At 48.2% G+C, this 26,973-nt stretch overlaps 1 protein-coding gene across 1 annotated transcript in view; it reads right to left on the minus strand.

The window, feature by feature from the left end:
• CRACR2A (calcium release activated channel regulator 2A) overlaps positions 1-26,973 on the minus strand; it is a gene marked incomplete at both ends in the record, with an annotated part of 77,577 nt that overhangs the window by 16,564 nt on the left and 34,040 nt on the right. Inside the window, 7 exons of the mRNA XM_080660335.1 lie at positions 4,485-4,617; positions 8,066-8,405; positions 10,171-10,277; positions 12,199-12,244; positions 15,827-15,898; positions 21,579-21,766; positions 23,657-23,752. Of these exons, the coding sequence (XP_080516461.1) occupies positions 4,485-4,617; positions 8,066-8,405; positions 10,171-10,277; positions 12,199-12,244; positions 15,827-15,898; positions 21,579-21,766; positions 23,657-23,752 (982 nt within the window). The remainder of the gene's footprint in view (positions 1-4,484; positions 4,618-8,065; positions 8,406-10,170; positions 10,278-12,198; positions 12,245-15,826; positions 15,899-21,578; positions 21,767-23,656; positions 23,753-26,973) is intronic.

Genomic DNA, 26,973 nt, shown 5'->3' on the forward strand with positions numbered 1-26,973 from the left:
AGGGACAGCAATAGCAGCTTGCAATGGAAAAGACAGAAGTGACAAAACAGACAACGAAAAGGCAGTCAGTGGAAAAGGTCATCCCAGCCACTGTCCCCAGGCAAAGGCCAGTGCATTACGGGGCCATGAGTGGAGGAGAGGCGGGAGAGTCATCACCTCTAGAATGACTCCAGAGGCCCTGTGCTTCGCAGATGAGGGCAGAGGGAGCAATACATTTTCTAGGTAGAGAAAAGAGTGATTTGACTCATTGGTAGAATGCTTGATATTTCTAACTTTCATATGCTGTCTCTCCATCATCACAGTGCTCCCCCTGTGACATCATCTGAGTTATCTGCACACATACTCATGCACGTACATATACATGCACACAGATATGTATATGCATACCACCCTCACCCACCATACCAATGAGAGATAAAGAAACAAGAATCCAGAGATGGCATGCCTCGCCCAAGCTCATCAGTTGCCATGTGTTACAAACCCAGCTCTGAGGTTCATTCTTCTTTTTACACCAGTATCCTGGGCACAGAGACACCTGGCAGCTTCATTTCACCTGGAAAGTCCAGGGCTAAGTGCTTCCATCCAAATGGATTACAACTGGCTGGGAGCTGAATCCAGGGTGAGCTTTCTTCTTAGCTAAAAGTGGAAGTGTTTCCCCAGTGTATACTCTAGGACCGTGGTCGGCAAACTGCAGCTCGCGAGCCACATGTGGCTCTTTGGCCCCTTGAGTGTGGCTATTCCACAAAATACCACGGCCTGGGCGAGTCTATTTTGAAGAAGTGGCATTAGAAGAAGTTTAAGTTTAAAAAATTTGGCTCTCAAAAGAAATTTCAATCGTTGTACTGTTGATATTTGGCTCTGTTGACTAATGAGTTTGCCAACCACTGCTCTAGGAGACTGAAGGGGCTGCCTACTTTCTGGCAACAACTCAGGAGAATGCCAGCACTGTCAACACACTTTCAGGGCCTGATCTGAAACCAGCCAGCCCAAGGCGGGAAGCCTGAGGACAGAGCTGCCTTCTTGGTGGAAAAAAAGGCTTGAAGGCAGGGGGGCAGCCAGGTCTCAGCTCTTTATGACTGTACTCTACCTCACTGGCTGGTTGCTTTGCTGGAGGACAGGATCTTATCTTGCAGAAAGCGAGGGGGACCAAGGAATGCTGGAAAGAAAACAGGTTCTGTTCTGTGATGAGCGTGGTGAGAGTCCCTGCCGGGTACTGGCGCTTCTCTCTGCAGCCTCAGACAGGCAGGCCCAGGAAGCAGATAAGTCCATGGGAGGGAGAGGCGAGGGAAGGTAGAGACACAAGGAGTCAAGTCCAATAGAAGAGGCAAAACAATAATATGGGACCAGAGGGCCTGAACTACACTGACTTCTAAGACCATCACCAGTTCTAACACCCCAGGAGCCAGGCGACCATGTTGTGTTCTTGTCTCAGTCCTGCCTTTGACCAGCTATGTGATCGTGATGACATTACTTCATCTCATTTTGGGGGAGTTTCACTGTCCTCATCTGTAAATTGAAGTGTGATGGAGGGTGTGGAGGGGTAAGTTGGTGCTCAGGATCTGTTCAGCTGTAGCATTCAGTGAACACATGGAGGTGACCTCCAACTTGCAACCTAACTGTTTCCTGAATGACAGCTGGAAATCAGGTGCCTCTGTGACCATGAAGTATGTTGTGTTGTGTTGTGGGATGGTAATGGGTTAGAGCTGGTTGATGGACTCCAGAAAGGGTGACAAGACAGGACCAAGCTGTCATTTAGAGCAAGACAGATGTGGGAATGGGAGTGTCTGCAAGTTGTCATGGAGACAACTAGGAATTTCTTTGTAGAGATGGGGAGTGGGATAGAAACCCAACTGGTGGCCAAGAAAGAGCAGAGTGCATTCTGTTGGGAAAAGCAGGGGCGGTGACTCAATGTGGGGCAGTAAAAAAAAACACTGGACTTAGGGTCCTGGGTTCTAGGGAGCTTTAGCCTCTACTAATCAGTCTTCTCATTTACAAAATGAACTCTGATGTTCTAAAAGACCATCCTTTGACACCCACAGGACCCAAACACCTGTTTGTGAAGGAATCATGTGGTGCTAAAGTGGTACAGGCAGGTGCTCAAGTCATACTGTTGTACTGTAGAACTTACATTATGCACAAGCCAGGAGTCGAGTACCAGTCATGTTCCCTTGAGGCAGTGGGAAGCTAGGAAGTCCCCTTTGATGATGGAGGTGAGCTTTAAGGGGCCACTGAGTCCCTGTTTGTACTGTGTTCTTGGTTCAGGGGCTGCTGCCCTGGACAGGTGGTTGGCTAGAGCTCCAATCTAGGCTTGGACCGCTTTGGCCCTCCAGGGCCAGGACTCTGTGGCTCTTCTATCCTTTTATAGGAGCAATTGTCAGGTGGCTTCCATGACTGTACTGTGCCTACTGACAGGTGCACCAGAGCAAGGCCTGCTGTGTAGCTGCGACACTAATCTGAGCCGCAGTTCCTGCACCTAACTTGTAGGTGTTTCCATAATTGGCCCCCTGGGAAATGCAAATTAGTCTGGTTTTCTCTTTTTAGAGACTTCCATCTTAGGGACACCAGTTGGAAATGTAAACGGACCCTTATTCCCTGATTTCAAGAGGAGAGGCACCTAAATCCTTGAAATCTGTCCTCCTGCCTCTCATGGTCTGTGCTTGAGCCATGGCTTGTGGGGGCCCACCTCACTGATGATCTCCTAGGAATTCAAGTCCACCTCCTCAGCCATTGCTCCCTGTGTCACCATACTCGGTGCACCTGGCTCACTCCCAGCCACTTTTCTCCAGGGCAGACAAGGCCAGTCTCTTCTGGGATGGGTTCACAGCTCTGCTCTTCTCCCCTTCAGGGTCCCAATTCTTCATCTTGAGGTGCTCTCAGTTTTTGGGTGAAATGGAGCAGAAGGGAGGGACAGGAGGATATTCCAGATGTGAAAACACCACAGGAACAGGCCCAGCAGTATGAATGGCACCCTGAAGCATGTGGGAGGAAACCCATCTGTAGAGGAAAGTTGGAAGAAGGGCCAGTTCAGGATGAGAGGAAGAACATGGAGTCTCCCGAGTCAGGACTCTGGGGCAGAAAAGTTTGTCTTGTGGGGCCAGCTGTCAGACACCCAAAGGTAAAAGATGGCCTGGAAGCAGTGTTGTGTGACCCAGTTCATTTCCCTCATTTTTCAGATGAGAAAAACTGAAGCCCAAAGAGGGAACATGTCCCCCTAGAGTCAGATAACTGGTTAGTGGCAGAGCAGAGACGAAGAGCCAGGACTTCTAATGCCCCACTGAACCTCAGCAGCCTCCCCTGCTTGCACCAACCTGTGCACTTCCCGTGGCAGGGAAGTGTCTTCGAAACCCATGGGGTGCTAAGCACACACAACTCAAGGTTACTAGGGACACTGTGGAATGGAACAGAAGGGGTGTTGGGGTAGAGGGGAGGCCGGTATCTGCACCAACCAGCTGATGGGAATGTGGACAAGCCGCCCTCTCTGGGCCTCAGTTTCCTGATCTGTCCATTGGACTGATAACAACACTTGCCTCCCAGGGTTGTACGAAGGTAGAGTGAAATGATGAATATGAAAGCCCATGGTAAATATTCAGATATATCCATATATTTTCAAATATAGTTGACTTATCAGTGTGGTTCAATGGTATACAGTAGGCACTCAGTGGACTTATTTTTTGTTTGGGTGATTCAACTTGGTAAAAGCTAAAAAGGTCAAGATGCCTATGGTCTCACCACATATTCCAATGCAATGGGCAACTTTGGGAAAGGGAGAACGTCCTCCATCTAAATAAAATATTACACAGGAGCGGGAGCACATTAAGCCATGATCATCCACTAATAGCTGCACCTAACGGGCTTCTCCAGTGTGAACTCCAGCTGCCACCCAGCAGGCCCAGGAGGCAGGATGGGTAACATCTCATCTTCTGGGTAAAGGAGCCATCTAGAGCTCTGCCCTCCATCCCTCCTATTCTCTCTCTCTCTCTCTCTCTCTCTCACACACACACACACACACACACACACACACACACACACACACACACTGAGAGGGGCAGGGCACGGAAACAGCTGGCTCATGGCGGGGGGAGGGGTTGTGGTGGCAGGGGCGGGGGAGGGGGAACAAGGTAAGCCCCAGCAGGAACATGAAGATTCAGGGCCCTGCTGAAAGTAGGAAGAAACAATAAGAGAGAGACAGGCTCAGAGGGGGTAAAAGGGCCAAAGTCCATCTTTGCCAACTTCAGTTCTAATCAGGCTGGACATGGGAAGCTTTTGGTGGTCTTGTCCCACTGGAAGTGAGCTTAGCAGCTAGCCCTCTGCAGGAACGGACTGCACCTGTCCCTCAGCCTCACTGTGGAGCAGGCAGACCTGGCCTCCCCTCCCTGAGGGCCCACAGCCACTCCCACTGAGCTCCAAGTCCCTCCCTCGGGCCCCCTTCTCACAACCTCCCCTTCCCAGAGGTGGCAGGACCCAGTTTAGGGGCGAGAACTTACCCACAGTGGCTGTCATGCCCGGGGAGAACCGGTCATCACAGAATCTCCTCAGGAAGGATGTCTTCCCTACGGCGGAGTTGCCCACAAACACAATCTTGAAGAGCCGGTCTGGGGTGGAGAGGGAGCCTTCCTCCTGTGGACGGCGGACAGTCTGGGTGCTAGCCCTGCTCCTGCCACCACCTGCCCTTCTCCCATCCCTATGGTGTGCAGGGGACAGTGGGGACCTGGCCTCCACATTGGCACCAGGAGACCGCCCAGCCACAGATGCAGGTAGCTTTGGGCTCAGGGCATCAGCAAGGAGAAGAGGGACATTCATTCAACCAGCACCTGTTGTCTGCCTACTATGATGCAGGGATGAGGAGGAGGCCTGGCTTGTGGTGGAAAGAAGGGGACAGACGTGTAAACAGACAATCTCAGCACCATGTTCCAAGTGCTCGGGGAGCAGGGAGGAGAGCCAGGATCCACCCAGCAGATGCCTTGAGCTGGGCTTAAAGCAGAGGCAGGGGTGGTGAAAGGGGGGATAAGGAGATAGAAAGGGAGGAGGGGAGATAGAAAAAAGACATCTTTGTTACAGGGCCAGAGACAGCCCAGGCTGGGGTAGGGCTCTTGCTTCTGCCCTTTCATTGAAAGCCTGGACTGACGGGGATACTCTTGCCTCCCTGCCCTTTGCTCTTCTGTCCCATCTCATCAGTTTCCATCCAGGATCTCCATTTGCCCTGGGAACAAAGGCAATACAGTCTCCCCCTCATAGACTGGGAAATCCTAACACCAGGCCACTGACAGAGTGTTCAAATCCCCCAGCACTGCTGCTCCTCCTGCCCTGCCCAGCAGCAGGAGGGCTAGGGCTGAGCCCGCTGCCCATTCGTCTGGGATGCTGAAGCCCAGTGGGGAATGGACTTGCTTAGACACTGAGGGAATGAGAAGCAGAGTAAGGACCTGCTGCCCGCACAGGGTCATTGCTCTCCACTGAGCCCTCATTCCTTTGGGAGAGCTGTTTGCTCATTCCCCCCAATCCTGTCTTCAAACCTAGCCCAGCACTGCTGGCCTAGGTGAGGAAACTCTTTGGAATCAATTTAGAAGTGGATTTGGGGGAATTAACTCCTCTCATGGAGCAAATACTATAATGGAGTGGCAACAGATCTTAGCAGTACTTGAGTATCAGAGAAAAGCCACTAACAGCTTTTTGGGGAGAAATCAATTCCATGCAGCACTTAAGTGGGAATTCAAGGTCAATTTCAGGAATTTAAACTTAAAGAAAAAATGTTCCACACTAAAAAACTCTGCCCCGTGCCCCATTTTCTTTACTGTTGCAATGCCAAGGGTATGGGCTCTCTGCCAGTCTCTGTTCAGCCTCTGTCTCCCTGTAATTTGTTTGAGACGGAAGCTCAGAGTAGCATCTGTGTCCTCAGGCCCAGGTGTGAGGGAGGAATGAGAAGCCCAGGGCGGGGGGAGCAGGTCCCGGCTGCAGTGGCTGTGCCTGACATTAGCCCTGTGCCCACCCCCACCACGGGACAGAACACTATTGTTTTTCAGGCCAAAGAAGATAAACACATTTACTGATAGTTCAGCAGCAGCAGGACACACCTCCCAGGTGCAGCAAACTCCTACTCTGTGTTCACGCACTTAACCGTGTCCCTTCTGAGGCTAATCCACAGTGAGCCAACCGGATTGGGGCAAGAGAACTGGAGGAAGGTCTGCTCATCTCCTTCCCACCACTTTAAAAATAAAACTAATATGTGCATTTTTTTTTTTTTTTTTTTTTTTTTTTTTTTTTAGAATTAGGAAAAACAGAAAAGTAGGGAGGAAAATAATAATTATAATCTACCCTACTGCCCTGCAGTGGTCACTACTCATGTTCAAATGCATTTCTTCCAGGCTTTTTTTCTATATAGATGAATGAACGTATGTTTTATAGAGTGACTTGAGATATTATAATTTTATTATTTTCTTATATTACTAACTTATAAATATTTCTCTGGTTCACTATTTTTTAAATGTTGTTTTTAAATATATTTTATTGATTTGTTTACAGAGAGGAAGGGAGAGGGAGAGAGAGTTAAAAACATTGATGAGAGAGAAACATTGATCAGCTGCCTCCTGCACACTCCCTACTGGGTATGTGCCCGCAACAAAGGTACATGCCCTTGATGGGAATCAAACCTGGGACCCTTGAGTCTGCAGGCCGACGCTCTATCCACTGAGCCAAAATGGTTAGGGCTACATGTTATTTTTAACAGCAGTGTAATATTCTACTGAATTAATATGCTATAGTTTATGTCCTATTAGATTTTCAATTGTTTGCTATTATACACCTATATTCTTGCATTAAATCTTTGTCTGACTTTGGTTATTTCCTGAGAAAAGATTGCTAGGAGAAGTGCTGGTTCAAAGGACGTGGTATTTGTAAGTTCATGATTCCTTCTATCAATCTACTGTCCCGAAAGGTTGCACATTTCTGGCTCAGCAGCCTGGCTCAAAGGGCCTGCCTCATGCCACCTTCCGAGGAGCAGAGCCTCTGCTGAAGCTGCTGTGGCTGCTGGTGGATCGTATTTCCTTGTTGCCGCAGCTTCTGTCCCCAGCTGGAAGGCAGCCCAACCTGGTGGAGCCTCAATGTGTGAGAGCAGAGGGAGAAGGCTGGGCCCCTCTGAACTTTACTTCCCAGTCTGCCAGAAGGAAGAATACATCTCCGAAGCCTCATCAGATGACTGCCAGGATCAAATGCCCTAGCAGACACAATGCTTAGCCTTTTCCCTCTACTGCTGGCCTCTTGACATTTCTTTCACATTTGTGGGGAAAGCATGGGGTACTGAAAACCCCATCTGTGCCCAATGCCTACATGAATAGCGCTGACAGGATTGTGGAAGGACAGGTACGTGGAGGGGCCCCACCCACCAGTGGGTGCCACCAGTTCTCCACCCTCCCTGGGGCCTGGGCCTCCACTACTCCACCCTTCAGAGGAGTGACACATAGGCATGATTCTTAATCCAGACCCAAGGGTGATAACTTATACCACATGTCCCGGCACAGTGGCCAGAGAAGTCTTCCTGTCACACATGCTAATACAGCCATGGAAATGCTCAAGGGGGCAAGGGCTCAATTCTAAAGGGCTGGCCTGGTGTGCAGGGAGGAGCATCTTTCACACTGCCGGGGACAGTTCTAAAGCTGCTTTGGAGGGTCAAGTGGAGGGGTCAGGGCTCAAGGAGCCTATTCTTAGGCTTAGGTCACAAACAAGGTGTGAAACATCATCACTATGAGCCAGAGGAGGATGGTTCATATGGCCTCTTTCTCCCCACAGTTTAGAGGAAGACCTGGTGGGGAGTTCAGGTGGGACATGGGATTGGAGCCTTTCGCTGAATCTGAAAAGAGCATAGGATAGGGAGTAGGGCAAACATCAGAGTTTATAAGGAGAATTTACCAGGACCCCTGAGTCTCCCCCAAGACACTCAGCTAAGCAGGGAAAGGTAGTATTTGAAGGACACAAATATATTGAATCGTGAGACCAGTCACATCTGATTTCCTAAGCTGCCTTCGGGGCATGGCATAGGAGTGACCTCTAAAACCAAATTGCGATGTGCCCTTACCTTAGACAGAGCTTCTTTCCCAACAGGCTGCCCTCGGGGAGATGTGGGCATGAGTTCCAGCTGAGAAGGCTGGGCCTGCTGGCTTTGTCCTTCCACCCCCTGGTCGGAGACCTCCTCCTCTTCTGGGCATTTGCTCAGTGGCTGCTCAAAGCTGCCATCCAGGAGATGGGGCAGGGGGTCTTCTTCAATGGAGATGATTCTGCGGAGTGCCCGGGGTAGTGGACCCTCAGCCCCTGGCTCCCTGGCTCCTGGCTCCTCTTCTGTAAGGGGATACCCACTCAGGCCCAGGGAGCTTCTCCTCCTCAGCATGCCAAACACATCTTCCTCTTCCTCTGACTGGCTGTTTTGGGATGGAGAAGAAAGAAGAGGGGGAAGTAAATGGTAAAATGTATCAATATGGGAGCCATATAGCTTTTCTGACAGATGACAAAAGAGCACCACACCTTGGGGGCACAGAGTTCCAGGTAAGGGAAAACCAGATCCAGCATTGTTTAGTTCATTCACTCAAGACACGTATGCAAGTGCCCGATGCTGATGAAGGTGATGATGAAGGTGATGATGGTGATGACAGAGAAGGTAATAATGATGATCTACCAGGTATTAAGCTAATGTCACAGTCATGAACAAATGGACACATCCCCTGTCCTTGAGGAATTCTCAGCTTAGTGGAGGGGCTAAAGCAATAATGACACAACTAAACACATTTTTACAAGTTGTGAGAAATGCTGATAGAGAAGAAAATGGTGTGAAGAAAGGAGCATAAATAAAGCATCCTGGGTTAACAATCAGATAGCCTCCACTCTGGTCCCAAGGCCAGCTCTAACTAACTGTATGTCCCCACTAGTCAGATGTCTCCTGGCTCAGAGGCAGCTGCCCACTAGAGCACAGGCTTTGGGTCGAAGGAAGCCAGGGTATCTCGACCTGCCTCTCCTTCCTTTCCCTTTCTCTTTCAGTGACCCTGCAAGTCAGTCCGGGGGAAGTGGCCTCGGAGCCTGTTTGCTCACCACTATATTTATACCCAGCACACAGCACAGTATTTTGCACATAGCAGGCACTCAATAATAGACATTAATGGCAGGACTCATGTCTAATTTATCTTTGGAATCTTCACAGAACTCAAAAGACTGTCTACTACTGAGGAGGGAATTGGTAAATGCTTATTGACTGAATCAATCAATGAATAGATTCGGTTCTGAGGAACCAACAGGCCAACTATTATTGCACAAACTTAGCTCCAAAATTGTATCTCACTGTTCAGATACTTAGAAATTCACAATGATCAGGTCCAGAGACTTGACTCATCAGATGACTGACAGCCCAGAGCCACCTCCCTTTGCCCACCTGGTATTGCATGCTTGCTGTCCTCAGTGTCTCCTAGATGAGCAAGTTCGCACACTTTCTCCCCAGATCTAATACTAAGGGATCCAGCTGCCTCTACCTCTCTCTGGCCATCAATGTGGATGGAGCACATGCCAACAACAACAGGAAGAAGGGGATTGTCTGGTCTCTGAATAAACAACAAACCCCTCATTTGGGGATGCAATGATGTGTTCTCCAACAGGAACAAAATATGTCATCTTTGAGTTAATTAAATATGAGTCATTGAAAGGAATCAGTCAAGTACAGGACCTATTCTTGTCTTTGAAGGAGTTCAACTATTAGAGATTCCATAGGGCACTTTAATTGCCCTTCAGAGCCCAAACAGTCATGTGCCTGAAAAACCAAGTGTATCCATTCTGCTCAACTGACAACTGGGCATCGTCAGGCCACACCCTCCATCTCTGTCCCTGACCTCTCTTGTTTTCTCTCCACTACTCATCCAGTCCCTCTCTGTAGGCACACACTGGACAGGACGGGAGGGACAGAAAAGACAATGGCCTGTCCTAGGGGCTTGCTCTGCACCGGCTCCTCCTTGGATGTCAGAACAGGAAGGGATATGTCATCTAAGATTCAAGGGGAGTGAGCACAGCTGACCCCAGGCTTCTCCACCAGTGCCACTTCTGGAGGGTTAGTCTGCACTCAGCATAGCACAGGCTCGGGGCCTGCTCCCAAGGAGTACAAGACCAAAGAAAAGATAACGAGTGAACAAATAGAGGACAACTTACCTTCTAAGGATCCCTCTGCCGTCCATATATTTGCCTATCACAGAGCCAGATCTCTGTTTCCAGCTTGCCTTGGCAGCAGCTGTGTTTGCTTTGGCTGCCTTATCTTTCTGCAGAAACACAAAAGGCCCTCAGATCCATGCCTGCCAGTTTGTCCCAATGTTTGAGCAGAAAGGGCTCAACTTTCCCACCTCATAGGTCAGGCTTTAGACAAAACTCTGAATAAGCAAGTGATGTTCTGGTCTCCCTGCTGGCATTTTCACCAGAATCCCTCCACTTCCTGTTTAATAACCTAATCAAATGAGCCAACACACAGTTTAGAGCCTGGGATCCACGATATTGCCCTTCACAGGACTATTGATCATTTGCAAGAGCACAAGTAAGAGGAGCTAAATGTGGAAAGAATAGGAAGACTGTTTATGGATAGAAAAGCCTCTGCCTCTTTAAATCACACTCTCCGTGTGGCTCCAGATCCAGGTATTCCCAAAGTCTCGGACATAAGAAAGAGAACAGCCCAGAGGATCAGTTCACCCAGCCTCTGTGCACAGCTACTAAGCTAGCATAGGGTATTTCAAACCTTTTGTGGGAGGGGGCTGGGTGTGGATAAATGGCTCACACATCTGTAACAAAGAGCCTGGGTGGGCTGGGGGCTTGCACCCTCTTTGCCAATGCTCTCTAACAGTCCCTAAAGGAATCTCTCATTAACCAGCCATCCCCATGATTCCTGATGATCCTTAAGCGGGGGGGAAGAGGGAGTGGCAGGACTCCCAGGTCCTCTGCAAGTATGACTATAATGATTCCAAATTAATCTTTAATTATTACCCAGAATTAACATAATTTTATCCATCTTTCTTAAGCCCATTCCCTTTTCAAAGCAAAATGAGTTTGGCAGGTGAGGGAAAGCAAGAGCAAGGGATTAGGATGACATTTGGTTGGAAGTTTTAAAATAAATGCAGAGTTACTTCTAAAATAATAACCATTATCATCATCAAACACACGTGTAGGCTGAAGCCTTGCTCTGGTAGTACTCAGGTGGCGCAGAGGTGTTGGCTGCCAGTCAGTGATAGAAAAGAAACGGTGGAACAAGGTCCCTCCAGGATTCACAGTTATAAACCGGGCGCACTTCATTCAGCGCAAACTAGCTGCCCCTTGCCACCTGCATTTAGGCCACTGTTCAGCCAAGGGTCCAGTGCAAGACCTCCTCTTTCCAAAAGTTTTTCTCAAAAATCCCTACAATTTGGGGGAAAAATAAAGAATAGGGATTCCCTTTCCTGGTGAGGTAGGCAGGGCCATGGTCCAAGGAGGTGAATGACTTGCCCAAGGAAGGACACACATGAACTTCATGGTGTGATCATTCTAATAATTAAAAACCCACATCAATCAGTCCTGCCACCATTTTTCTTCCCTTGAGAGCATCCAACAGCTGCTGTCTAAGAGGGAAGAAAGTAGGGGAACATGGGATCCTAGATTTTGTTTAATGCAGCCCAAAGGGAAGATTTTAAATAAATATAGAATTTCATGTTATTTGGGAAAATATGTAAGCATTGTGCTCAGGTCTGGAGAAGCAAGAGTCCCCACAGGATAAAAACATTGCTCATAAAATCTACTATGTGAATTGTAAAGTATACATTTTGAATTAAAATGCAAATTTTTCATCAAGAGATAAAAATCTTAATGAAGAAAAACGCTGCGAGCATTGTGGTGTAAAGTGATCATGACATTTCAACTGCATCATCTCAGGGACAGAACTACCATTTCTGCATCCAAGAAATGCGTGACCTTCCCCATTATTTGCCTAGTTATGCCAAGAGGGAAGTATGTGACTTCATGGGAAATTAACACACTGTTACCCAGGAGGTCCCCTGCATTTTTATTGTTTTCTAAAAAGCATATGCCATGGTCCTGCCACACAGAAAGGAGCAAGCAGACCCCAAACCTCAGGATATTGCCGGCCAGTCCCGGCTCAGGCGCTGGCTGCCACTGGACCACAGTCCTTGTCTTTCCCCAGAGGAGGGTGCACCAGGCACTTACCTGAAAACATATGTCCCTTTCATCCCGGAGGTGCTTGTTCCTTTCCCTGCGATAGAAAAGGGGAATCTATTCAAACATGGAGTTTGTGGTCCACTGAGCCAATAGCAGCATTGCCAGCGGGTGGTACAGAGGAAGGCGTGGTATGGAAGGCCCGTTCCTTAGGGGTTGTGGTTAATGGCAGAGGGAAGTCTGTGTAAATCAGCTCAGAGGAAGGGGATAGACAGAATGGCTTAGTGGCACCCATGCCCTTCAGATCACGCACTGGTCTATGCCATCACCAGAGAGCCTTCCCCACAGGGTGCCCAGGAGTTCCAGCTGGGCCTGTGAGTCGCTCTGGGGCCTGTGTGCCCTCATTCATTCGTGCCTACATTCTCTCAGCAAGAGTCTCCTGGACACCCACTGTGTGCCAGGCACTGTTCTACCCATGAAGGTTACACCAATGAACAAAACAAGAAGTTCCTGCCCTCAGAGAATTTGTATTTTAGTGCTGGCATAATTGCTGCTGAGAAAAAGCAGGAAAGTGGAATAAAGTGTGGCAGGGGGTAGAGAGGTGTTTCAATAGGGTGGTGACAGGGGGCCTTTCTGAGAAGGCAGCACCTGAGCGGAGATTTGGAGAAGGGGAGAGGAGCACGGTGGGTATGTGAGGCAAGAGCATGGCACGCAGAGGGGGCTGCCGGGGCACAGCCTGGGCTGGGGGAGGCCTGCTGTGCATGAGGAACAGAACGAAGGGCAGCAGCGTGCTCAGAGGAAGAGCAGTAGGAGACAAGGTCAGAGAAAAGATAGAGGAGGCGGGCGACCTGCCATTCATGGCCTGTGGGCCATTGTAAGAACTTTGATTTTTCCTCCAATTGAGAGATGGAGCCATGGGGGTGGGTTGGGGAGGCAGAGGAGTGTCCAGATCTGACCCAGGTTTTCAAAGGAGCCCTATAGGCGCTGTGCCAAGAACAGACTGCTGGGATCGAGGGTGGGGCCCTGAGAATTGGTCAATATTTTAATTAACATGTTGGTCATTGGTTCCACTTTCAGTGGAATAGTGGTAGAAAAAGCCTGACTAGAGGGTGAGAATATGAGGAAAAGAAATGGAGACAGTGAATATAAAGGCAAACAATTCTTTTGACAGTTTTGTTGAAAGTGATTAAAGAAATGGAAAGTAGCTAGATGTGGAGGGGAGGATGAGTTACTATATAAGAAATATTATAATACATTTAGATCTCTCCAAAGGGAGGGCACAGCTGTGGTCTGACTGTCATCATTGTAACATGGCCATTTACCGGGCAGGGACCGTGGGCAGGCACTCCGCTAAGTGAGCTGCATGCGGCAGGCGCAGGTCTGAGACAGGCCGGAGGACAGACCTCAGTTCTCGGGTTGTTCTGCACCAGCTGTACATCTGGTGAGCAGGCAGGCACACAGCCAGGTGCTGCAGAATGAGTCGGAGGGACGAGGAAGGTTCTTGTAAACCCTGAGGATGGCAAAGGGAGCTTCTCATGCCAGAATGGCCCTCCCTCTGTGCAGGAGTGATGTTAGCAGCCCTGTGTCTGGGTGAGGACTTGGGAGCCCCGGGAGCCACATCTTTCTCAGGGCTTTGCTGTTGTTTCATGCTTTGTGCAGCCACCACCATGCAGAAGCTTCAGTACTTAAAGAAATGCTAGACTCTTTACATGTGTCCACTTTCATTCGCATCTCTCCCTGTTGGGATTGCTACCCACATCTATCAGCTGAGTCTCAAAAGAAGCCTGAGAGGTGGGCAGGAGACTAAGACGCCCACTGGTTAAGTCAATTGTCCAAGGGCACACACAGTAATGAGGGGCAGTGCTGGGACAGGAACCAGATGCAGCTGCAAAGAGTGTGTTCCTGAAATTGCTTCTATTTGCTCCATTTCCCTTAGGAGGGCAGTCCTCTCCTCATCCGGTCACATCCCGGCCATTGTCCTGTTTTCAACACCAGCACCCCTCCACATTCCCACCATTCTCCCACCCTAACCCTCTCCCAACTTTCTCTCCTCAACGTCCATTTCCCCATTGATCTGGATCACTAGCTGGTGACTTCAGTGTGGAAGAGAAACCTGCTGGGGGCTTCCCCTCCACATCTGGGCTCTTACCAGCTGGCAGAGGCTGAGCTTGGTAACCATGCAGTAATTCTGCACAAATGCTGCTCTCCTTTAAAAAGATCCATAAGCATTTGCAGAGTGCTGCCTTGTCACTCCCCTCTGCTCATTCATGTTGAATCTGCCCTTTTCTTTTTTTCAAGTATAATAGAAAGAAGGGGGAAAAACACAAAAACTTGGCCTTGAACATCTTGTTCTCTTCCTTTCACTAACGCCTTCCTAAGAATCAACATCTTCTCTTAAATGGATGAGAACTTGGCCTTTGGGGCCTGCTGGAACTAGGCATTGAGCACAGTAAATTTGAAGGGCATTCAATTTGAAGCACTTTTCAATTTGGTAGCAGCATGGATGTCAGACACAGTGACCTCACCTTGCTTTCAAACAAAAAAAAAACACTAAACAAAAGCTTCATCATTTACCTGATTTAAACGCATTTGCCCTTTACAAACCAGAACCGAGAGTCCTTCTGCTTGGTCACCATTCCCCAGGAGGTGTTTGGTAGGCAGCAGGCACTTAGAAACCTCAGAGGCAGAACTCACAATGCCACCTTTCCCACACAGGTTTGGTGGGGTTTTGTTTGGTTTGGGTTTTTGGCACATTCCATACCAATGAGCTTTGAAGTTACAGTGAATTTTAGCAGGCTAAGGAAACTCCATTCCTGGTGCTGTTTTGACTCATTTTCAGGCAGACCCTGCAGATTGCTGACCATGGCAATAAAGTGAATATTGTCATAGAGCAAGTCATGAATTTTTCGGTTTCCTAGTACATATAAATCTAATTTTATTCTATATTGTAGTCTATTAAGTGTGCAATAGCATGATGTCTAAAAAAATGTATAAACCTTAATTAAAAAATACTTTATTGCTAAAAAATGCGACACATCATTTGAGCCTTGTGGAAATATGGCACCAATAGTCTTGCCTGATGCACCATGGCCCCAAACATGCACTTTGTAAAAAACCACAATATCTGCAAAGCACAACAAAGTAAAGGACAATAAAATGAGGTGTGCCTGAACTCATTCAACAAACATGAATGGAATACGGCAGGATAAAGAGAATCGACCCGATGTGGATCTCAATTCTGGCTCCACCGGTGAGTAGCTGTGTCACTTTTGGTAAACTATCTCATTTCTCTAATATCAACTTCCTCATCAGTTAACTCCTGTATTAACAACTGCCCTACTTACTTTTCTAAGTTTTGTTGAAGATGAAAGGGGTAGTATGGCTGGCACACTGTAGATGCTCAATAAATTCAGGTCCCCTCCTACTAGACAAGGGCCGTGCAGGGTGCTGTGAGAGACACTGAGAAGGGGTATAAACTGGAGAGGGAAGTGTGCGTGTGTAGATGGACCAAACATAATGGAGAGGGTGCTACTTGGTGTCTGAACAATATGTCAAGGACAGGGAAATGAGGGCGCTCTCTCAGTGGCTGTTTTCCAGCATGTAGCCAGGGAGGATTCAGCCCGGCCCCCACCTGAGGTGTCTGGGGTGCACTCTCAGAACACACACAGCGCTGACCCACCTCAGGAAATCCAGCTGCTTCAGGAGCCCCGACTTCTCCCGCTGCAGACTCTCTGTCACGCGGTACACTTCCCTGAGGAGGAGGAGGCAAACAGCAGTGATGAATGATTGTTCGGCTGGGGTCAGGGGAGAGCTACAGGGTATGAGGTACCCGGGAGCCCACACACTGGAACCAGCAGGCAGTGCCCGCGCTGGGGACTGAGGGGTTTCAAGGAACATGACCGTCCTTGGAGAGCACCTGCCACGTGCAAGTGCTCACAGCCATGACCTCAGTTAGTCATCACAGACACCCATTTCACAGACACAGGCAGAGCTTTGATAACCCTCCCAGCTCACACAAACAATCCAGGGTCCTCATCAAGGCCTCCTGGCCCCAGACATGCTCATTCCACAGCCTCTCGCACGCCACCTCTGAGCGTGACTCTATGATAGAGAACCACTGTTTTCCCAGGCTCCAAATGGTCCTGCCCCCCAGGTTCAGGGTATTAGAATCAATATTCTTCTCCAGCCCAGTCTTGGAGGTTGAGAGCAGAACTGCTATTCTTTTTCCCTTGGGTGCTGGTTAGGTTTGTTTCCAGGAGCTCTCAAAGAATCATTTTCCTGCTTCACCTTTTCCCAAAGTCTCCAATCTGTTTTCAGATATCTGGGATTTCCACCATTGATCACTCACTTCTTTGACTTAGGATTTCTTATTTCTAGCTATAAAGCAGAGACTTAATGCATCAGTTATAATCAGCTGTTTATATAACAGTGTGAACATGGTGGCCATATCGGGAGTTGTGAGGAAGGGAGAGAGAAGCTGAAAGTTGATGGGTGGCTGGAGGAAAACGTAGTGAGGCAGGGTCCGGTCAAGTTTGCTTACATCTGAATGCCTGCAGGGCCCTGCACGCAGGCAGAGTCAACAAGAAGCAGCAGGAAGGAAGAAAGGAGAGAGGGAAGGAAAGAGTGGGGTGGGAAAAAGGAAGACAGGGCTAGAGGGAGGGAGGGAGGGAGGAAGGAAGGAAGGAAGGAAGGAAGGAAGGAAGGAAGGAAGGAAGGAAGAAAGGAAGGAAGGAAGGAAGGAAGGAAGGAAGGAAAGGTAGGGGTGAGCTGGGGAGGTACGCAACAACACTCTGGGAAGAAAGGAAAAAAGGCAGAACTGGCGACACTGGGAAATAAACCATGGTTGACTTCATAACTTCGCCTCCATCCTTTCCTCTGTGCTCTGCACCATGGTTTATGCAAAGGACCCAAAGTTCCACCTCTCCAAACCACAGCATTGCATTTAGTGAAGGGAGCATCTTACAGCCTAATAACGTTGTCAACTTGCATAGGCTGTCAGGGCATCTGGATTGTGCACACCCTGGGCTGGGCAAGGCCAGTCACCCTCGGCCACCCATCCATGTCATTGAGCTGGAGAAAACAGAACCAGTTTGCTGGGTCCATAAGACTCGGCCAAGCTCACAATGACCTGGTTCCTGAAGAGGTATCTGTGATGGCTTTCCCCCCTTTATAGAATAATTATAAAGTCAATTTACAATAATAACAGACTGAATTAAATTCTAAGTTCACCTGAGATAATCCTAATTAAGCAACAAAACTCTGGCTCCTGCAAAGCTGCAAATTCCTAACATTTTATTACCAATTATATTTAATTTCAACTTGGGGGAAAAACAACATATTTGCCATTACCCAAACCAGGTTCCCAAACCCCTGTCTAGGATTCTGCTCTGATTAGCAGTTAGAGCTGCCTCCTGGCTGCCTCTGTGCCCCAGGAGCCAAGCTTGCCTGGGCGCTTCATGCGACCCCAGCTGGTCCTGCTTATCTCTGGGGGCAGAGGGAGCAGACAGCTTACCCCTGCTATGGAAAACCACTCATTGCAGATCTCAGGTCTGGGTTCTCCCAGAGGGGTTGACTGAGGAGCCAATTCCTAAATAAGAAGGTGTTGCAGGTCTTCTCTGGCCTTGTTATCACAGAACCAGCTGACCATTGGAGCTATACCAACACACATATATACACACATCCCTATATAATAATAGAGGAATATGCAAATTGTCCAAGACACCATATGTCATGACCGCTCAGCAGGCGGCATGCACAGCAGGCGCGGGTGGACGGGGCCTTGCAGCATTGGGGGTGGGGGTGGGGCCGTGGTGGGGGTTAGGTAGGCACGTGCAGAAGGAGGCCTCCACCGCTGGCCCGGTCCAGGGGTGGGGTGGCAGCGGAGGCCTCTGTCTCCATGTGCCTGCACTGGGGCTTAGGCAGAGGGAGGCCTCCACTGTGGGCCTGCCCCCAGGGGTCCGCAGGCTTCTGTCACGGCCTGGCCCAGGGCCCGCAGGTCTCCCCTGGCTCCAGCCTACTTCTTTGGGGCAATCCATCGAGGAGCCCTGGATGGGTGGGTGGGGCCTACCTCTTTGGGGCAATGAGTTGTGGGGCTCCCACACTGTGACAGGGCACAGGCCAGGCTGGGGGATCCCTCCTGGCCCCAAGTGCATGAATTTGGTGCACTGGGCCACTAGTATATTATATTACATATCCATGCAAACACATCTGTCCATTTGTCTAGTAAACATACATCCAGTTGGATATCTATATATATAAAAGCCTAATATGCAAATTGGCCCTTGGGAGTTCGACCAGAAGACCAGGAGTTTGATCACTCGCTATGATGTGCACTGACCACCAGGGGGTGGTGTGGAAGGAAGGAAGGCCCTGGCCAGCAGCCAGAAGACCCCGATCAGCCTTGATGCCTGGTGAGGCTGAGGGACCCTACCTGTGCATGAATTCCATGCACCAGGTCTCTAGTATATAGATAAATAGACATCAGACTCTTGAACAATGTGGGGGTTGGAAGTACCAATCCTCTGAGCAGTTGGAAATCCATATAAGTTAAGTTGACCCTTCACTTACACAGATCCCAAAAACCAGGGATAGGAAATACAGCTGACTCTTGAACAACATGGGTTTGAACTGCTCAGACCCATTTATACACATAGAAACATATTCAGATTGTTTCGTGTTAACAAAAAGAAAAGCATTTCTGGGTGAAAAAAGGCACTTGGATGTTTGACTAAATGACCTTGAAAGTCCTTCTAACCCAGAAATTCTAAATGTTTACATTGGTAATATGTGAACTGAAAGGGGAAGAACTTGCCTTTTTCACAGGAGTAGTTGGTGAGAGATGTATGGTTGCCGTTAGGGAACTGCTATTGGGTTTGTTTTTAGGAGACAGATGAGATATGGAGTATACTCCAAAATACACTGTCGAGTGAAAAATGCAGGCAAATGCAGAATAATGTGCTACCATTTTGTAAGTGAAAATTGTGTGTATGCATGCGCACTTGCATATGCATAGAACTCTCTGGAAGGACCCACAAGAAACCATGACAGGTGGCCTCTGTGTGGATGGAGGCCAGAAGTGATGAGGCAGGGGATAGAGGCAAAGCTCTTTTTAGTGCATATCCTTTTGTGCCCTTTGAATTTTGTGCCTTATCAAAAACTACCCTAAATAAAAGTTAATTAACAAAATAAATGGAGAGGTGCTTTCAGCTGACCTTCATCTTTATATTATCTTTCCTGCTTGATTGTTCTTTCTTTATCATATTTTAAAATCTAGTTCTCCTACCTTGAGCATCTTCAGAGGACAGGAAAATCAATTTGCCCATTCAGAATTCTAGCTGATAAATGACTCAGTCTGTTTATCTCTGAATCTTCCCTTTTCCCCTCCTGGCTGTGAAGCAGTGTCAGGCAGCAAGGCATCAGAACCAGGCTCTGTCCCATTTTCTGGAACTAACTAGCTGCGTGACTTTGGGTTGGTCACTATACCTCTCTGAGCCTCAGTTTCTTCATTTATAAAATGAGAGATGGATTAGAGCATTTAGGTCCTATCGGTCCTGGCGGTCTGGGACTCTTTTCTATAGAGGACAAGCGAGGCTGTCTCTGCCTTCTCTCCTGACCTCCCTGGAAGGCCAGGACATGCTCTCCTGGGCTCCAGCACTCTTTCGGACTGTACAGGACACTTCTCCAAAACAAGTTGTGCAGGGGGGAATCATTTATCTCTTCCTCCTATCCCTCCTCCCCTCTTTTTTAATTCCCAACTTCCAGAGACTGTATCCCTGGCTTGGTTAATTAAGATGAGGCTTTGGGAAGATTTGAATCCTCCTGTTGTGATCTGGTACTCCATGCTGTGTGCTCATTTCCATCTGCTATTCTAATGCCTGCGCCTTCAGATGTTTGTTGCTTTTAGAACTTGATTGAATTTTAAAAGCCTGAATCCTTCATTGTTTGCAAAGTTAAATGCCTGTGCCTTGTTGACCTGCTTTCAATGAGGAGGAACTGATTTTGCTCCTTTACAATGAAATACATTGTCTTTCCACTGGTCACCCAAAAATCGGTGTGTGTGTGTGTGTGTGTGTGTGTGTGTTTAACTGCAGATATCCAGGCTAAAACTTTAAATCCAAACACCTCCCTCTCACCCTAGGCAATCAATCCCACATGGTACAAGACACCACATGTGAGCCAGACAGCAGGACAATTTGATTTAGGTCGGTGGACCAACATTTTGCCAACAGCCAACAGAGTGAGGGCTTTCACTTTTGAGTAAGGAAAGTGAATATATGTATAACATCGAGCATTGGTAAGTAATACTGCCTTTCCTCTAAAATCAGACTTTTCGTCCTACCCAGCACAGGACCAGGCACACAAAAACATTTCGCAGAATGAATGGATGAAGACATGAACGAGTGTATGAACAAATGAGTGAGTGAATGTTGGCCAGTCCAATGCCCGTGTAAATATTTTCTAGCTGGCTCATTATTCCTTGGGAGAGTAACCAAGAGTGTCTGGCATTAAGCTTCTTGGACAGATGCTGAAAACCTCTGAACCTCAGTTTCCTCATCTATAAATCAAAGTTGATCATAAGCGTCCCTGCCACATCAGGATGCTATAAAGGTCACAGGAGATAATGTTAAACTATCGACGTGAGATATGTTGAATGCTCAACACAGTACCTGGCACAGAGTAGTTTTCAATAAATATTTGCTACATAAGTACATAAATATATGGAGAAATGAATGAATAAATAAACAAGTGAGATTCTTCTCCCTGGGCCTCAGAGTGCATTTGGTCTCAAAACCTAACACTCCTAAAACAAGATAAATGCTGATATTCCTCAGCAACTTCTCCAGCTTAACACACAGACCACACCTGGAATCTTCTCAGGCATGCCTCTGCCTCACAAGCTGAGCCCTGTCCTGACACCACAAGCTGTTCACTAGCAAACCAGGCCCCGAGGGGTGTGGGGCCCCCGACCAGCCCATGCAGAAGAATACTTGTGGGGAAAAGGGGCAGAGCTGGAGTGAAGATTCCAGGGCACCGTCACATGCCCCATCCAATTACATATCCATCTCGGAAGTGTTCGGGCTTCACTTTTGTCCGCTTTGGTCTCCCAGGTTCCTAAACTACTACAGTCATGTTTTGTCTCTCCGCTCACTCAGCATTTTCTCACAGACTGAAATATATTTGTTGGTTGGATAACATATCTTCCTGATCACATAATAAATTTTCTAAGAACAGAGCTGTATATCCTAGATAATGCTCAGCACAGCATTGGTCTGCTAATAGTTTCAGAAAACTTAGACGAGATCTTAGGGAGCAAGGGGTCCAATCCCCATTTTACAGGCAAAGGGACAGGGTCTCCAAGAGGGGAGATGGCGTGCTCACCGCAGGGAGGGAGCTGCAGAGCAGTGATAGGGGTGCCTAAAGGCCACACTCACATCTCCTTCTCCTGGTGGAGTTTGCAGGCCTCTTGCTGGAGGCTTTCCAGCTGCTGCTGGGCGTCCTGCAGCTCCCGGGAGGTGCGCTCCAGCTCGCGGGCCAGCTCCTGGTTGGTGAGTTTCAGCTTGGTATTCTCCGCTTTGGTTTCATGCTTGTCGTTATGCAGAGCTGTGCACTGGCCCTCCAACTGGAAAGGAATGGGGGACAGAGAAGAATGTACCATCGTCAGGCTGGCCTGCTCCGGCCTCATCTAGCTTTTTCCACTTGGTGGGCAGGGACCATCGCTATACCCCTCACTGCCCTCAAGCTTTGTCCTGTTCCTTCATTCACACATATACACTGCAGGAAGCAGGAGGAGCTTCCAGAAAAATCTCAGCTCTCCCTAGTCTCCATGGGGCTACGAGAAAAGGAAATTCCACATCCACCTTCGACTCTTATCTCAATGATAATTATCATCATCTCATCAATGGACTTAAGATCTAAAGTAAATCCTTCCTATTGTTCTTTAAGCCAGTTTCTTCTCCTTGGCCATCAATGGAATGAAGAACACTAAGTAAGAGACAGCCTCATAAAACATCCCTCTTAATTTTGAATACTGAGCTAAATCTATCTGTTACCTTTCCTTCTCTCAGCTGTGTAAGTCCACTTCCTTTAATCTACAGAAGCTTTGATGGTAGCCAGAAAATTCATAAGAAATAGCTAAAACAGGTCAAACCAAACATATTCCTAAAGCAACTAAAAGCCTGCATTTGAATAACTTCAGCTTTTCTTGGCTAGTGATCATGCCTTACAGAGCTTCCAACCCTCTCGCTAGAGCAGTGGTTGACAAACTGTGGCTCACGAGCCGCAGTTTGCCGACCACTGCACTAGAGGAAGCATCAAACCAAGGCAAACTGATTATAAAAAATTTAGTTTAATGAATGTAGCCAGTAAAGGGAGGAGGAAGAAACGATGAGGAAGAAACGATGAGGAATTTTGTGTGATTCTCAGAAGGCTCCTGTGTAATCAGGTAAGCATAAAGTAAGTAAATCAAGTGGCAATCATTCATGTGAGGGATAACTCTAATTGGTAAGGACTTAGTGCATAATAGTGAGGAGGAGAAAGAGTAGGAGAAGCAAGTCAAGGTAAGGCTGTGGAAGGGGATGGAAAGGCAGCTGCCAGTTCCTGGAGATGAAACCATCTTGCTGCAGAGGAAAGAAACCCAAATCCATAGACTGAGTAGCAGCAGGAGTGGAGCAGTCTGCAGCCTTAGCATGGCGTGTCTTCAAACACATTTTCATGTGTTGCTAAAAATAGCACTCTCTATTTAAACTGCAGCAATGTGTCTGGGTCTGTCCAGGGCTGGATTCCTTCCAACACAAGACAAAACAGGAGGATAAGTGGCGCTCTGGCCTCTCCCCTCCACAAGCCCTGGCTTTGGAGAGGAGGCAGTGAGCCTAAGGTTTGCAGAGGTAATCAATCTTTCTGGGGTTATTAGCCAGGGGTTCCCAGCCATAGTGGATGGACACAGTGCACCACCCAGCCTGCCTGCTGAGAGCTCAGGTGCATCAGAGGAGCATCTGTGTCTGCATCCATCTTCAGGATGATAGAACAGTCATAAAGGAGGTGATGAACCACATCCAGGGGGAGATGGGGATGGAAAATCTGACCTTTGAAGAGCCTCTTCCTGCTGGAGGCTCCATGGCCATCCTGGCGGGCAGACAGTACTGTCTGCAGCCTCCCCCAAAGTACCAGGGACTGTGTCCCTTGTACCTCAGCACTCCACTCCTCTCTTATGCAGCATGCAGGGAACAAATTAACATTTTGGCTTTCGGGTGGCTCCTGGGCACAATTATACGGCAATGTCTGCAGATACCTCAAGGGAGAATTCTTAGCAACTTCTCAAGTTAAACACCTGGCATTGAAGAAGCAAAGGCTTTATCTTGGGATCATCTCTGATTTCAAATGCTCTCTTGTACAACTAAATGGTTCTTTCAGATTGAAAAAGAGGAAAGTCCTTAAGTGAATGGCAGGGAAAGTGGGCCAGAGCCAGAGAAGAGGATGCAGTGAGAGCCAGGCATCTGAGGACACAGCATACCCGCTTCTGCTTCTGGGCAAGCTGCTCCAGCTCCTGCTCCTTAGACAGCAGCTTCTGCTCCAGCTCCTGACTGCGGGCCTGAAAGCGCTCTGTGTCCTGCCAGAGAGAGGGATATGTGAGGCCTAAATGCACCTGGGATGGAGACTTTTTCCCACCTCGAACCTGCTCATCAGCAGGGCCTGCCTATCCTGGTGGACTTTGGGGCCTCCCCATAGCATTCCAGGGCCTTAGTGATCTGCCAGCTGGTTGGTGTGGCCCAGTGAGATACAGAGTGCAAGTGCTAGGTGTGGCTTGACTGGCGACAATGTACCCTCCTCCCCCTGTAAAGGCAGTGTCAGTAAGTGGGGGAGGACTGAGCAGAGAGAAGAGAACAGGGCCTGACCTCAAAGCTCAGGCCGTCTCCTCATCTGTAAATTGGGGGGTGGATTATCCTTCCATGTGGATATTCTGTTCCACGTTGGGCCTGTCATTTCATCCCTTAAATGACCCTCACTCTGGAAACACAGGGCATCATTTCTTTTTGGTCTAGGTCCTCACTGCTTTCTGACCATGACTGAGATTTTCTCTTCCTCCTGATGTACCTTCCCTCCCATCCTAGAACTAAGCTTCCCCACTCAGGGATGCAGAGGCCCTGATGATGCAGGAGCAAAAGAAACCTGATTGCGGGATAAAGAGGAAAGTGTGTAGGTTGTCAGGATGCCTGACACTCTCAACAGAGCCTGGAATGGTGCAAAGGCCCTGAGCTGGACGTCCGGAGACTTGGGTTCCAGGCCTGGCCTTGCCCAGCTAACTTGCTCATTCTTCTAGATCATGGAGTCTTTGTTCATAGAATAGAAACAAAAATACCCATGCCACTTGTAGCTTTCCACTTGCCTGAAGGCAGAACAGAGGTACAAACCATGCAGGAAGAGAAGAAAACACCATAACCTCCAATAACTCACTGTAGGAGCCCTGGTTGCCCGTCCCATGGAACAATGCCTTCCCGAGGAGGACAGCTGTGGAGGCTGCACTGGAGGGGCGGCCTGTCCTGCTGGCAGGTTGCACGTGATGGTGCAACAATCGACAACAGCTCTTGGGGCAGAGGCCTTTGGACACCTCTGTTGAAAGGCTCAGAGTATTTCCTGGGCTCATTGTTTGTAAATGCTCCTCTGCCCATTTTCAGGCAGGTGACTGCAGCTCAGGGGCAGCCTGACTGTCCTCATCTCAACCACACGTAATGGCAGAAGCAGATTTAATGAGGCAGTTCCTGCTCCTAACTTCTGTTACAGGAAACCTGCTTCATTTGGCTTGTCTGCTGCTCATGGGGCAGGTACCCGGTGGGCAGTGCTGGGAGGGGAGCTGCTACTGATCCTCATGGTGATGCTGCCATCTCCACCATGGGCCTGCAAGTGTCTTATTGCCCTGCCAGCACAGAGCTTTGAGAGTCTAGTACCTGGAGCTGGGTGTGCAAGTGACTAATATTTCCCTCATGGTCAAACAAGCTGCTAAATGTAGAGCCAGAATCCAAACCCCAGAAGGTCCTGCTTTTCCATGCTGTCATCAACTGTAACACCACTGCGCTCACACTGTGGCCCAGCAAAAGCCTGCGTATCCAAGGCTTAGTAGCATGCCATAGCACTTTCTAATAATAGTTTCCATGCTTATGCAGAAAACATAAATCTAAGCACTGAGTCTGAAAGGTGTTTGCTATTGAGAAGGGAGAAGCAGGGGACAGAAGGGGGCAGGTGGGTGAAGCAGCAGCATGGTCAGGTCACCTTTGTGATACTAATTTGTCCTTGAATTTTTTCCTCTGACCTCTTCCCACTCCCAAGCCCCATGCGTTGGCCCACTTTTGCTTCTGGAAGCATCCCTTTTTTTTAGCCAGGACTTTGACCTGTTGTCATGGCCCAGGCAGAGGGGCAAATGCCCCAGAGCTCAGCCCCTCTGTGAAGTGGGCCATTTTAGGTAAAGGAAGTGGCTCTCCTACTGCAGGGTGGGGGAAGGCTGCTGTTCTGAGAGGACTGTTTCAAGGTCTGCTAGGTGAGGAGTGTGTGATTCTGTCTGCCATATACTTACTCCCTATGCTGAAGGTTGGGGGGCAGCCAGAATGTTTTAAAGCTCTAAAAAGGAACAGGGAGGAGGTCTGGAGATACTGACAAGTCTCTAGTTAAAGAACATGACTGGCTTTTTCTGGAAGGCATCCAGACTCCTTCTCCATTTCAATGACATCTGTGATAATAAATGAAGATGTGGTATGGATGATCAAAGCTGCATACAACTAAAAAATGGTTCAAACCAGCCACATTAGCAGGAAAAAAAGACATTGTGACAACAGCCTCAGTGCTGAGTGGCCAGAGATGATGTGGTCTCTGTATTGTGTCCCCAAAAATTTATATGCTGTCACCTAACCCCCAAGGTGATGGTATTAAAAGGTGGGGCCTTTGGGAGGTGATTAGTGTCCTTATAAAAGAGACCGCAGAGAGCTTGCTTGTCCTTCTGCCATGTGAGGAGACAAAGAATAGTTGTCAGTTTACGACCCAGAATAGGGCTCTCACCAGAACCTGACTACCCTGATCTCGGACTTCTAGCCTCCAGAATGGTGAGAGGTAAATGTTTGTTGTTTGTAAGCCAATCATTTTTATGGTATTTTTGTAATAGCAGCCCAAACTGACTAAGACAGGAGGTCACTGTTCAAGATCAAAACTTTTCTGCTGAGAACCCACCAAGTAGTTAATCCAAAAATGGAAAATAGAGTTTCCTATAGCTTTGTTTTATGAATATGCATATGCTTAGCTTAGCCTGGAAAAGGTGATGATTTTACCAGTTCTGACCTCCCAAGTCAAATAGCAGGGGTAGGTAGGAGGCTAAGTGTCAGACTAGGAATAGGAAATGTGAGTTTTAAATTTTCTCCCAGGGTATCTGAGAAAGGTGGGATTTTGTTTGTCTTGGCTATTAAATTTTCTAGGTGTCTAAGGGGAAAGGGTTGGATTTACAAGTGCCAAGGATGGTCCCCTTAGGGAGTGGAGTGAGCTGGTGCATTTGGGTGGGCCTACCATATGGGTCTAGAGCAAGTGTCAGACCCCGTCTTCAGGCTGCTTAAACTGATAAAACATGCACCTTCATCCGTTCATTCATTTATTCATTCACTTGTTCATTTACTCATTGATCCAAGAAACAATTTTTGAGTACCTACTACGTTCCAGGCATGGTCAAGGTGCTAAGGATATGTTAGGTAGTAAAGTTAAATATCCCTGCTCTTGTGGAGCTTACATGTTAGTGGGAGCAGACAGATCACCATCAATACAAATAAACAAGTACATTATATGCTATATTTGAAG

This window comes from Plecotus auritus (assembly GCF_963455305.1).
Source record: "Plecotus auritus genome assembly, chromosome: 3".
NCBI lineage: Eukaryota > Metazoa > Chordata > Mammalia > Chiroptera > Vespertilionidae > Plecotus > Plecotus auritus.